This window comes from Musa acuminata, chromosome BXJ2-9, assembly GCF_036884655.1.
Source record: "Musa acuminata AAA Group cultivar baxijiao chromosome BXJ2-9, Cavendish_Baxijiao_AAA, whole genome shotgun sequence".
NCBI classification, from domain to species: domain Eukaryota; kingdom Viridiplantae; phylum Streptophyta; class Magnoliopsida; order Zingiberales; family Musaceae; genus Musa; species Musa acuminata.
In genome coordinates this window covers 48,267,346-48,282,151 of record NC_088346.1, presented here as the reverse complement: position 1 = coordinate 48,282,151, position 14,806 = coordinate 48,267,346, and the positions used below count along the sequence as shown (strand labels likewise).

The 14,806-nt window shown below is 38.0% G+C and overlaps 1 protein-coding gene across 1 annotated transcript; it reads right to left on the bottom strand.

Moving 5' to 3' along the window:
• Positions 1-4,215: 4,215 nt before the first annotated feature.
• LOC135623919 (AT-hook motif nuclear-localized protein 23-like) lies at positions 4,216-6,470 on the bottom strand. Its single transcript, XM_065127383.1, has 2 exons — positions 5,981-6,470; positions 4,216-5,706 (listed from the first exon to the last, which is right to left on the bottom strand). Exon 2 carries the CDS (start codon positions 5,472-5,474, stop codon positions 4,572-4,574), a length of 903 nt encoding a protein of 300 aa, XP_064983455.1. The 5' UTR covers positions 5,475-5,706; positions 5,981-6,470; the 3' UTR covers positions 4,216-4,571.
• Between the last annotated feature and the right edge of the window lie 8,336 nt (positions 6,471-14,806).

Here is a 14,806-nt window from a genome sequence, read left to right as displayed (position 1 = left end):
AACATGCTTGTCCGTAAATGTTGGCAAATAAGACGCTGTCTCATGCCGACATGACATGGTTAGATGTCAATGGGGCCACATTCCTATGAATAATGGGTCGATATAATGGGTGTTAGATGTCCATAGAAAATATACTGTTGATTAATCATTATGTGAATAGAAATTCAAAGAGTATCCTTTCTCTTGTGAAATATTTTTACGAAATATTTACCGACCAATCTTATCTTTTTATAGGTTGACATTTGACAAGTATTCGATACCTTCTCGAGTCCATGATTTTTACACACCCGTGCTGGAACCAAGTTAGATCGATATAGTCATTATCGATATTTTTTATAACGTCGGTAAAAAATAAAATTGAGGAAGAATAATCTAAAACGATAATGAATATACTTCAAGAAATCTTTAAATCTTTAAACCTAAAAAAGATTTTGTGCAAAGCTCAATAGTAAAAAAGATTAACATAGCCCGATCTTAAATAACTGAAACATCACAATTATAGTGAGGTATTGCCAATTTCTTTTTGGTATTCACTTTCCCATATTTCAATCTTTGCAACTTTTCTGTGGGCAAAAACACAAGAAAACTGAAATTTTCTTCTTTTTTTTCTCCAATTTATTTTCCCATTCACCCAACACAACAATCTCCTATGTGTGAAGAAGAAGAAGACTGCTCTTTCAAGTGTTGCAGCTGAGTGCACCCAACCATCCTCCCAAGCAATCCTACCGACAGCCAAACACAACCCCAGTGAGGCCACAAAGTTGAGGTGATAGGCCACCATCTTGATATGTATTATTCTCTAAACTGGATCAGAATCTGTGTCATTATTTTATTAATCAATCTAGTAGGAGTATAAATCAGAGATCATAAATATATATATACATATACATAAAGACTCTTATGGTGTCGGGTAATTAAAGCCTCTTTATTTTTATTTCGTTGATAAAAATATTTATAAAGATAAATATAGTCTTTTGAAGGCCCTCCAATATCTATAAATATTTCTTAGTTTCTCGAGGTGATATTTATTTGTTTAAATGCTCAAATTGAATCGTGACGATTCCATGTCAGGGACTGAGGTTTAGGTTTTGTTCTGGATCATGGGGAGATTTAGGTTTAGGCTTAGATAATAAAATGAAGTAGTGAATCGGTTGACCAACAATGTTACGTGGTCTCTTCGGAGATATCCGATAAAATTAGAACGATACAGAGATGCTCAATTTTTAGGGTTTTTTTTTTTTTTTTGTTCTCCGTTGAATTAGTAAAGAAAAATTCTTTTCAGTAAAAAGAAATACTTGGAAATTAAGGATCGACTGCTCTAACTTTAATGTTTTGGATGCGGTGTGGAAAGAAAAATATATTTTCCGGTCACCTTTGACGCAATCTCTCTTACTATAGAGTTCACCTTCTTCAAGCTGCTTCCGCAGGAGGCGGATCGAAGCTCCTAAGCTTCAGTTCAGCTCACCAACACAAACCAATCTGAGACATCGAGTTCACGTACGACTTAGTAGCTCCTCGATAGCACATCTCTGACTTCTTCTATGTGGCACAGCCAAAGAAGCATAACTCGTCGCTACATTATACTAACTTTCTGCAAAGAATGAGCTGATCCTACACCCAAGTCTGTAAGCACAGAATGAAGTGATCATCCTCCTCGGTTGATGATTCTGAATCAAACAAGGTCAAACCCTTGTGCCATGGATTAGAAGAGCAGCTGTTTGCTGATCCAGATCTTAACTGTGCACCTGGTGGAGAAGTTGCAAAGCCAATGACCTCCATAGAAATGGCAGGCAACTTGGAGCTCAACAAAGTACATGAGCTCATCCTTCAACCTTTCCAGTCGAGCAAGCTCAAGGCACAAAAAGGATGACACTTTGGAGGAGGAAATAGGCCATTAATCCACCATCATTATTTGCATAGGTTTACTACAAACTATTACAAGATTGCAGAACAAATTAGATCATTTAAGAGAAGACTGATTGCACAGTTTGTAATTTGATCAAGGCATAAATGAGCTCATTCAAGAGAAGATTTTAAGAGATTGTGTACTAGTCACAGGCAAATGGGTTGTAACCTCTTCCTGAAGTGGACTGTATACATGGCTTTATATGCACACATGAACAAGCCATTCATGAGAATATTATATAGGAAAGGATTTCACTGCATGAAACCTTTAGCACTATAGTGATCATGGAAGGTGACAAGTTGGTACTCAATTATTCTAACCATATCAACAAATGATGTTAATTGAACCAAACCTTTTGCATATGTTTGACTGAAACATGAGAAGGAGGAAGGAGCTAAAGGAATCTCCAAAGGAAACAATGGCAGCTGACTGAGACTTTGTCTTCCCAAATGAAGACTACAGTAATGCCTGATGTATGACCCGAAACTGGATGCTTACAAGCTTTTACAAGATCGATCATGATCTCGAGCTCATGAAAGAACAGAAGAATTGTTCTTGAGGCATTGCCAGTAAAAGCAAATCATTGAAAGATGGAACTGGAAGTCCAACACAGGCATGCTAACAACATCCATGCATTAAACTGATAATTTTGAATGATTATTGTGTTGATCTTTGATTACCAATAGAGGAAAAAAGATTCAGGTACAGAATAATCAAGCATCAATCCTGAATTCTGAATTTGATGATCATCAAAATAAGAGTAAAGCACTGGAGATGATAGACACCCATATCGATATCGAAACTATGCATGAACTAATCTCAGAAAGAATACGAAAATTAGCACTTGATATTGCGACCGGCGATGACAATAACATTTTCTAAAGAATAAACAAAACAAAATCTTGCACTGTACTCAACTTTGGGAATCCATATTGATCTAATACTATTATTTTCGGTGATGCATCTGAAATGAATGTCTAGGGTTGGCAGTGCATTGGTATATATGAAACTGGAAATGTGTGTCACCAGCAAATTAAATCTAAGAAGATGCATATCGAAGTACAAACAAATGGAATCTATGTCATGAGAAACACATAAGAAAAAGAAACAACAAAATGTTGAAAGGAAGAGAGATCTAAGAAAATTGAGGTCTGTATAATGCACAATACATAGATTTCACATCATTAGTGCTTTATTAGCTCAATGTATGTAGTTGCAGTGATATTTAAGCAGATGAATTCAGGGTAGCAATAATGCTGAAAGTGCAGCAATCTAATAACACACCCAAAAAACTTAAAAGAGTTGGCTTCAAGTTGAAAGAACAATTTTGTGCCAACCCTTACAAGAGAATGAAGTTACCTCAAAAAGTCAGAGCTTTTGACTAAAATGGAAGCAGTGGATCTCAAAGTAGAATGAAAAATATCCATTATTGGTGTAAGATTTGGTCTTACAACTGCACAATGCTTATTTTGAAGTTATTTGAATGGCCATTATCACTATCTTTGGAAGAACAAATTTTCCGGAAATTCTTTATCTGCAAAAGAATGACTTAGCAATATGACACAATTCAGTCAAATAAGACTACATTTTTAGGTAAAGATTTAACAATACTAACATCAATGAATTTGACCGAATCAGCATTTAACAATTTAAGATGTGAATTATTTCAGATTTCATTAGAAATCAATTCCGACGAAAATAAATAGCAAAGTTTTTGAACAGATTCTAAACCCAAACCAAAGTTCAAAACAAACAAAATTGAGGTTGCTACATATATGCATAAGTTTCTCTTACATTGAAATAATCTAAGATTCAAACTTCAGAAACCTAATGGTTGGCAGTAAGAGAACTTTGACCGAATCGAAACCCTAGTCATGATAAGCCATGAGCAAAATTGTTTCCCTTGAGCAATAATCCATAACTGTGCACACAATTTACGTACAGAGATTGTGTGCCTCAAAGCAACATCATCTTCAACTGAGCTGTGTCTATCAAGCAGGACAGAGATTACCTTGCAATTTGCTTGTCTTTTTAGAATGAAGCTCTGAGTATCTAATATCAGAAAGCCAGCAGCATCAATAGAGTACTTAACTATCCACAGGTTTTGGTTAGTGTACAAATGAAAGGCAAGAGTATATATTAACATGACAGAAGCAAGTCATATGGGAATTGGAAGAGAATTCTTAACAAATAATGAAAAGAAGAAAGTACATTAATGACAATGAACATTCAGGCAAAGAACATCTTCCCTTCAAGAAAACTGCTACATGAGCAGCAAGACTACAATCTAAAGACCAGAAGACAAAGACTATAGCAAGCTAAAGCAATATGTAGTCAGTCCAAAGTTACGAATGAACAAATGATCAGAACTTGTGTTTTTTTCCTTTTGAGAGAAGAATAAAATTCCAGCTTCAGTGCAGTATAACTGCAGAAAGACAAATATGTAGTATGTTTCATGCTAGCTTACTAAATAACCTCGGATAGGTCATGAAGATAACAAAGGTGGAAAGTAGGTATTAAAACCACAAGCTGCTGAGAATGATCAAACTGCAGCTAACAAATATGTTCACAGAAGAAAGAGAACGCGCATGCGCAATGACGACGAACAGTAGAAGCATAAGTAGTTATCAGAAACAGTAGCCAAACATAGATGAAGAGAAGAGACTTAGTAGGATGGTGGCGGCTGAGGAGTTGCAGCAGACGCCCAAGCGCCGAAAGCCTCAATGGACATCTCACCATTAGGGGAAAGATTCGGCGGTAGATTGTACAGCGGCGTCGACACACCTCCATCGCCCCTTTGGCTCTGCTGCAACTTAATTGCCTCTGTGCCTGGCGGAGCTCCCGCTGCCACGGGTTCTTCTTCCTCGAGGGGTAGACGCTCGTACGTGGCGTTCGAGAATGTGGCTGCGATCACCATCACGGTGCCTAATGAAACCAATTCGCCCATAACATTACCTCCCACCACCTGCCCCTGGCCGCCGGCTAAGTAGATCGTGAGCCCGGTTGCCCCAGGTGGGGATGGCTCCGGAAGGAACGCCCCGGAAAGAGAGAGGATCTCGAAGCGGCCATGGAGGACGATGACCCCCGGCGGTGCACCTGGCTGTCGAAGCGTGACATTGGTGACGACCCCACGGCCGCTCAAGATGCAGACACCACACTGCCTCCGGCGAGCGAAGGTCGCCACGGCGTCCATGATGTCCGTCCCGCCCGCGATCTCGAGGACGTGCGATCGGAGCGCGCTGGGGCTTTCTGTCGTGATGATTATGGGTGGCTTCGGCTTGTTCTTGGACCCAGGCGGCCGGCCACGCGGGCGCCTGCCAGTGATATTGCCGCTCGCTCCACCTCCTGCGCCAGCCTCGACCACCTCAAGGCCGCCTGCGGACTGGACGTCGGCATGGCCGTCGTCGTCGTTGAGGTGGTTGTTGCTGCCACTACTGTTGGTGGTGGTTAGCTCTTGCTCTCTTCTGCTGAAGTGGAAGTTGCAGTGGTCGTCGGCGCTGTTGGTGTTGCGGAGATGGAGGGAAGGAGCCGAGGTCGCAGAGGTGACGCCGAGATTGGCCCCTCCCATCGCCGCAGCTCCGGTCCACCACCGGTTCGCCAGCTCTTCAGTCAAGTATGAGCCCAATATTCGAAGAAGAAAAAGAGAAGGCTATCTATAAAAGAGGAAAGAAAGAAACACTATGTCAACTTCCTACTCTCTGCTGATAACCATCATCTTTCCAGCTTTTCCCCTTCACATTCTTTGTGGTGAAGATCAATCAGTGCCGCGTTCCCTTTTCTCTTGGTTGCTTCTCTCAGATCTGGTGACACGAAGGAGACAGAATCCAATCTCTACTAGGGTCAGAGGTGGAAACTAGAGAGAGAGAGCACCTAAACCAAACAACCGCAGGGCCGGCGAAACATGAAACTCCAAACAAGCAGTACCAGTTGCACTGCCCAAGGGTCCCCAAAGGAGAGACGATCCAAAAAAGCTCCAGAAGTGCAGATTCACAGGTTTTCAGTACATCGACAATCAACCAGAGGTGGCTCCTCGTTCATTTGAAGGGGCCATGTAGCAAGTACAGGATAACCCACCTCAGTGCTGCTGCCGCAGCTGCTGCCGCCGCCGCCGCTTATGCAAAGCTATCTTGCTCTTTGTCCTGATTCCTCCCCCATAATTAGAGACAAAGAGAAGACCACGACAGTTGTCTCCCTCTTTATCTAGCCGTTCCATGGCTCCTCCTGGTTATCTATGACTTTGATGCTCTGGTCTTCTTTTAATGAAATGAACGGTCGGGTGCTGGATTTGGTCAACCGCTCTATGTTTCCACCTCTTCGCCCTCTGGTGTATCTGTTGGCTTGCCCATCACTCGATTTATTGCGTTGCTGGATCTGAGAGAGAGACAGAGAGAGAGAGAGAGAAAGAGAGTGGGAACACCACGTCATCGTCACGAGTCCCGACACAGCATCGAATGCCCACAGGACGAGGGAGAGGGGAAGAGAGAGAACAACATATCATTCAGAACAGATCAAACCATGAATGCCGGCCTTCACTGCGACTGGCAGGCTACGACAAGGCCCTCAATCACCGTTCCTTGAACCCGAAGCAGTTCTCATTCCCCAGCCCCAGCCCCATGGCGGACGGAGCACACCCCTCTCGCCTTGGTGTCTCCCTCTCGAGCTCTAAAATTCCATGGATTCATGCATGTGAAACCTGTACATACGGCGTATCATAAGCAGGCTTACCGCAAGAAGCTACGAGACTAACTCTTGACAGACAACACCATCGGAATCACGTCAGTCAACCTCTCGTTCATCGGAATCTGCTCCCGTCACCTTTGACTAAACTCATTCTTCCCCTTTGATAGAAACTTGCTAGCTAAGCGACCAACGCAAAGAGCAGTGAGATGGCTACAGAGTAATAATTCTCATAATCCTCATTTTAATTGCCAGAAAAAGAAAACATAGTGTTTGACCAACATAAACTCATTCAAGACATGATACTCTTAACGATGGCAATGGAGAGCGTCGTTCTTAGCATTCATAGAGAATCTCCATGTCACGTATAGATTTTTGTGTGGTTGCTTAATATCCATTTGCTGGTGGGAGTTGACATCTCGAATTGACGCCCATTTTACTTGATTCCGCCTACGTGGACCCAACTCTCACAACCACGGTGTTATCCAAGCTTCCTCCTATCTTAGAGACGTAGGCTTAGGTTTTGTTGACGCCATACTTGCATCTGATCAGGTAAGAGGTGAACAAGTAGTAGTATAGTCAATAGCCTATAAAGACATCGAACGTGAAGCTTCGCACAGGGCTTTGGTGGGAAACTAAGTGAATGGTAAGGGTGAGCAATACTACATGCTCGAGATGATGTGGAAATGGCGATTGCATTTAGATAGGTTATGTAAGATTAAGATCGTGCATAGATTATCAAGTAATGATGAAGTTTTGTGGAAATATTTATCTTATTTTAAATAAGATAAAGCATGCATGCAAATCCATAAGCTGCCATATAGGTTTCAAGCGAGTTTGCAAGCCATCAAGCACTAGTGTGATTTAAGAACCTATTTGAAACACACACACACAAAGCTTCAGAAACAACTTAAAATTTTACTCAGGTAATTAAGTCGATTTGTATTTAGTTTTAATTGCATTGGCAAGAACAAAGGCAAAAGATAATTTTTGGAATAAAAAGAATAAACCGGAGATGATAGAATACCTCTCTCTTTCATTCTTTGTAATCACTGGACCTGAAGCCATATTCTACCACTTCCTCATCCTCTTCTTCAGATGAGAACTGAATGATTGAACGGCTCTTCTTGTTCTTCTTCTTCTTCTTACATGACTCTTACACCCTGCTGGTGGTAACTGTGGTGAGGTTGGAAGTGCCCATAAGCCGACACGGAGAGAGAAGAGAGAGAGAGAGAGAGAGAGTTCCGAGGCTTTCATTTCATTCACTTCACTAGCAGGCAGATCGAGAGAGAGCGAGGGAGTTCCGAGGCTTTCATTTCATTCACTTCACCTGCAAACAGATCGGGATCAACGGCATCTGCCAGTCCACACTGTGTTCATGCACGCTTACGGCCGTCCACCCATTCCCAGAAAACTCGCAGTGCTCGCCACGATTTCCCATGTCAGTCAGTGTTCTGTCCTGTATTCACCCTTTCTTTTTTTTGCCTTTTTTGTTCTCCATGAATAAACAAAGCTTAAAAGGAGAGGGAGATGAGATGTACTCCCCACGCGAAAGTGCATAGCTATGCAAGTTGATATTTAGAAGGTACATGAATTGTATAAAAATAAAATACTTGTTCCACGATTATCACATTTTGAGAGTCTATTCTTGGATGTTTCTTGAAAAAATATTTTTTTTCTAGAAAGCATTATTTTTTTTTTATTTTTTTTCTCAAATAATATATTTATTAATTATATTTTCATAAATAGCCTTCCCTTCCTCTTCTTCGTTCATCACCTTTGCCTCACGGACATCGTTCACCCGTCGCCTTCTACTCCCATTGTGAGACATAATGCATGTGTAATGCATTTGTCATCTTCGTATCATGCTCCTATCGCAATGATACCCTTCCCCCTACTCTCATTGTGCCACCTCTATCCATTCTCTACTCATTGCGCTTGTTGCCTCCATGTCGTACCTATCACCTCTGTGTTTGTAGGCCCTCACCAGTATGTCATGCCCATCACTTTCACCCCATAGAGAAAAAAAATCGTGGATGTGATGGGCACAACGGACGAGAAAAAACCCATAAAAGAAGAGGTGATTGGAATGGGAAAGTCCTTATGGCGATGGACAATATGTGAAGGGTAAGGAAGGGGCAAAAGTGATATTATGTACCCGGTAAATAAAGACAACATGTGTAATAGATCAAGAAGGCATCACATAGATGCATAAGTCCTCACAGTGGAAATAGGGAGCAAAGGTGATAGAGGTGATGAGTGGACGACACCAATGGGACGAAAGTGACGGAGACGATGAACAAGAAAGGGAAAGGAATGATATTTACATAATTATAGCAAATAGAGGCACCATCTAGAAAAATGGAAAACAAGAAAACTTTATGACTAAAAAATAAAAAAAGGAGACTTTTTGATGGAAATCATCCTATAGTCTTTCTATTAAAATTTACACAAATAATATCGATACAACTTCCTGCTATTTTCTTTGGTCATATGTAAATCCTAATCATCACCCTGTTATAGAGAGGATTTAGTAACATTTGGGGACATATTCTTTTCTCATTATCATGATTTGCTCGATATTTAAATTATGTCAAAATTCTACATTCCTTTTTCTATTAAAATCTTAAATAAAATGATGAGACCAAAAATCTAAAGCAAAAGAAAGATTGTCATATATTTTCTTAGAATAGGTTATGGCACGATACTAAGATAAGAACTGAACTAAAATATAGCGTGCCACGCATACTCCTATGTTTAATTATTAATATTCTTTCCTTTAAGTGAGTGGTGTCGGGTATGTTGGTAAATTTTCGTAGAATTAACATGTGAACTTGTGAATATAATCAATACTTAATATTACCTCAATGCACATCCAATCCTGTGCCACTCGGATGATTCTGTGATGACTAACGTTTTATCTCATATTTTAAAGAAAATAGATCATGACACATAAAAATTAGGTCATTCTTAGATAATTTTACTCGTTTTGATGAGCGATCATTCTATAACCATACAAACAGTTACTATTCATATTTTTCAAACAAAAATATATAAAAATAAAATAAAGCAAAACATATTATCAAACATATCAAACATATATGTACAAGCAAACAAAAGTGACAAATGATCCATTGACGAGAGTATTGTTGGTGTACAACAATCATCCGTGACAATCCGATAAATAATCAAGAATAGAAATTTTTTTTCGATGAAATATCCAAAAAAAATTAATTTAGATGCATAAAATGAGAACAAAAATATTAAGCTAAAATGAAATAAGTTTGGTAATCAAAGGTTGCAGATAAGTGACCCGTCACATGACATCAGAAAAAAAAAAAATTATGGGTGAAATTTAAAGCCTAAAAATGAAAAAGACTCGCTAACTTAAGCTTTAAACGTGTCTCGAGCATTCAAGCCCTCGTCAAATGTTCTTCGGTGTGTGATGCCACATCCAACTGCGAGTGGCCACCTTTATGTCGTTTGCATGCTTTTCTCTCTTTTCTTTTTTGAGTTGATGGGCGTGGACATACGTATTTTCAGTTCCACTGAGGAGTCTATTCAGGATGACAACGCCATATTAGACTGTGCATCGTAGTGTCATCTTCATCATCGGAGAGAGAGAGGAGAAATGAAAAGACTGACGTACCATTAATGACTATTCAAGATCGATGAAAGGGATAAGATTGTGTGACGTGATGAACTGTTGGGCTAATTAGGGTGCAAATCGTGTTAGAAGACTAACATAATGCCCGACCCCATCGAATACAAACTGTTTGTTCTTTTATTTAATTAGGCATATATATATATATATATATATATATATATATATATATATATATATATATATATATATATATATGTATGTATGTATAATGTATTATGGTGGTGACAATGTGGCTCGTTTGGGGTTAGATTTGCTTTCGGTTGGATCGATCATGAAATGACATTTTGATTTTGGATTGATTATGTATTAATGCATGAATAAAAAGAAGAAGATGTATTGTATTAGATCGTAGAAAAATAAATATTTATTTTTCTCTTATGGTGGAGCATCGGAGAGAATACAAAAAATCGAACTCGATTAAAATCTTTTTCTTCTCGTATCACTAAATATGACCAATCCAAGTATAATTCTAATTGACCCTTTCATTTGTTCTATACCTTAAATTATCATCAAAATATAATATAATATTCACATAAAGATATTTGACTCATATTCATTTGAAAGAGTTAGACTATGTATATTGGGTTAATTCATATATGTAAGAATTGAAGAGAATCAAATTAGAGTGAATAAATAATCTAACAAATTAAACTTTTGAATTGAGTTAGTGGTAAATATGATGTATGTTAACTTCGATTAGTTTGATTCTAACTCTATCGTTATTTGATTCCCGACACATATGAATTATAAATGAGTCACTGAAATTTAAATTTATATTTATATTTAGATAAGAAGTCTATTTTTTTACTAAAGTCAGAAGCCTATACTTTTACTAAAGTTAGAATTTCGATTTAATTTTTTAGAAATTAAAATAATATAATATATTAAAATTTTAAGAGAATGAAATCAATGGAAAATTATAGGTTTTGAAAGATTATTAAGTAATTATTTTTAAGAATGATTTATTCTTCTTGACAAATTTAATTTTGAAAATAATTTAATCTCCTCGATAAGAAAAAGTGACATATGGAAAAACCGATAACACATCACCTTTTGGACTTGACGTAAAATTAGTGCCAATAAGAAGGATGCTCATCTTTCCCGACATGTTAGATGAGAATCCTTCACATCAATACTAATATCGACCATCATATTATAATTATAATATTCAACGATTTGATGTATGTTTTTATAATTAAATAATGATCGATGATTTTATGTAATCATTGATAAAAATAATAAAAAATAAGAACAATAAAGTTTTATTGAAGAAATGAAAAAGCTTAAATATCTCTCACGTATTAATTCCCTACGTATGTAAGAAAGTTTTCGAATCTTTTGAATCTTTACTAACTTCATAATCAGAGGGGTCTTTGTCGCATAAGTGTTCGATATAATCTTTCATAGGGTTACCTATGGAATCTTTTATTTGTTCTAATAACAAACTTGGATGCAAAACCTAATTTGACTCGAAGAATTTTTGACGTGTGAAACAAAAGTAAGACTACTGAAAATAGAATCTTGAAGAAAATAAATAAATAAATGATATATGATAACTATCACACAAAAGTATCCGATGTTCTCTTTGTTGTTTTCTCATCATGAATTATCTTTGTTAAAAGTTGATCCCACATTCAAATATATTCGATTAGGTATTTTTAGGCATCGACTCGATTAGCACATGATTCCAAAACCTAATATTCTATCGATATTCTTCTACTAACACAGATCTACACATCCAAATCTGTCGACTTTTGTGGTATCGAATTGGTGCTGAAGAACATCTCTCTCTCTCTCTCTCATCTCAACATGGAAGACAGATAATATGGCATAAGATTTGTAGACAAATGTGGTTGTTGGTATGACCTTAAATCAACTTTTGTCGTATCGGATTGGTGCTGAAGAACATCTCTCTCTCTCTCTCTTTCTCTCTCTCTCTCTTCTCATTTCAACATGAAAGACAGATAATATGGCATAAGATTTGTAGACAAATAAGATTTTTGTTACGACCTTAAATCCAACAAATCAATCAAAATGTTTGATTACTTGTAATCGTAAATAGGAGTTTCAGTGCCCATAAACACTAAATGTTCGATTTACATTTAATTTGTCTTCATTTTAATGTTTGTTTCTATATAGATGCTTTTTGGAAATGCAAATTTTCGGATGACCACAACAAATGAAATGATTTGAAATATTATATTATGTCTATCTAATTCATGTTTTATTTAATTAATTTGATGTCATTTTATTATTTTTATTTGATATTATTTTATTAACATCAAATAAAAATAATAAAATAATATCGAATTTATTCAATTATTTTTTGTTATTTTTATTTGATAAATTATACTATTATTATTACACATTATTAGTTTCATATATCAACGGTCAGGATCATCGCAAACATGATTCGCATGATCTCGACAGAACCGTCGGATGTAGGTAGGAAATTTTGATGACTTCAATTACAATACCCTAATCGACATGCTATTTGGTAGGGATACAGCGTGTAGTCATTTCGCTATATATACCGACTCCGGTGAGTAGAAAGCCAAGTAGGGTTCGGCCGCCGCCGCCGCCGCCGCAGGATTCTTATCTCTGCCCTATGATTCCTCCGTCTCGATCGAATGATCCAAGTTACTGACCCGTTCGATCTCTCAGCCGATGACGACAACGACGACGAACCTTCTCATTTCATCGCCGCTCAACAGCAGAGGGACGCTGCCAAGAAGATACCCGGTCCTACAGGCACTCTGCCGGCGACCAGGTTCTTTTCTCTCTGGTTAGATTACTTAGTATCAGAACCGTCTTCAACTGAAAAATGTGATCTTTATTAAGTTTCCTAGCTAGATTTGTGATCTTTATTTGTGTGTACCAGAAGCATTGTCGCACCACCTTCTCGTGGTGGAGCGGTCTTGAATATTGATTTTGAGAGCGGTGATGCAAAGACTGACGAGTAGGAAGATGAACAATAACAACAATCGCAAGGGGGGCTCGGCAAACGAGACCGAAGGAAAGGAACCACCTTAGGTCAAGGTACCTCCCGATTCTGTCCTCTTTGATTCTATGGGTATATCTTGTATACTTTAAGATGTAATTACTTGCTCTTTCTTATAGAAGAAAGAGACAATGGGCAATTTTGGTTGGATGATTCTTGAAGAAGTCACAATGAAGTCTTTTTTTTTGTCCATGATGATTGCGGTGGTTCGACAATCTAAATGACATGGGAAGGATCTTGCAGAACAAATTAGATACACGTTATTTCACCATCTTCAGAACAAGCTGAAGACCTATTGCCTTTTTTTTTTTTAACTCCTTCAATTGCATCATGTTACATTAAATTGGGCAAACCTTCTCTATATCATTTTTGCCTTTGAGAGAACTAGGTGGCTTGCGATAAAGCTCTTAATGTACCACTTTGGTTCCGTTGCAGGCATATATTAAAGTATACTTACAGCCCTTTCTTTGAAAATTTCTTTAAGCAACAAACGTTGCTTGCAAGAAGGGCCTTGGAAATCTTATGCTTTCATATTTTTTCATATTTCTTTGTTGGGAAATATAATTTGGGTGGACAAACCAAAAGTACAATTTGTCTGCAAATATGAGGCCTTTTTATGCATTAATATATCTAATGTGCTCTTATTTATGCTTATGGCCGATCCAAAGGGTCTTGCATGGTGTAAAACCAAGAGCATATGCAAGTGCTCCATTTCACCCGGCCAAAATGTATGCTTGTGGCAGCATCAAGGTTTTGGCATGTCTTCCAGGTCATGTATGATTCAGAAAGCTGCCATACATGTAATAAACATTTGGTCATGAGGTAATATATGGTTGTTGTGTGGTAGCTGGACACTTTAAAGAATGACAATGTTATATGATTGTTGTGTGGTAGCTAGAAGTTTTTAAGAATGACAATTCTTGAACAAGTTCAAAGCACCTTATTCCAGCACCAAACTTCTTACTCCTGAGGTGATGGTCGTAATCTATTGCCTTTTTTACATTACATCGAAATTGGGTAAATCTTCTGTATAATCAATTTTGCCTTTGAGAGAACTTGGTGGCTTGCTTTTAAGCTCTTAATGTGCCACTTTGGTTCCGTTGCAGGCATATACTAAAGTATTCTTACAGCCCTTTCTTTGAAAATTTCTTTGAGCAACATGTTGCTTGCAATAAGGGCCTTGGAAATCTATTGCGTTCAGCTTTCTTGTCTATTTCTTTGTCGGAGAATAGGATCCAGTGACTTGCGGCTAACGAATTCCACGTAGTTAGTAAAACCAAAAACGCATTTAGTTTTCATATGTGATGCCTTTTGGCACATTAAGATATCCAGCTTTGCTCCTTTTATGCCTGTGGCTGATCCAAAGGGCCTTGCATGGTGTAGAACTATGAGGAACAAGTTGAAAGCACCATACTCCAGCCCTTAACTTCTTGCTCCTGAGGGTGGATGTGCATGACCTATTGCTTCTTTAACTCTTTCAAGTGCATCACATTTCATAAAAATGGATAAATATCTCTATATTCATTTTTGCCTTTGAGAGAACTAGGTGGCTTGT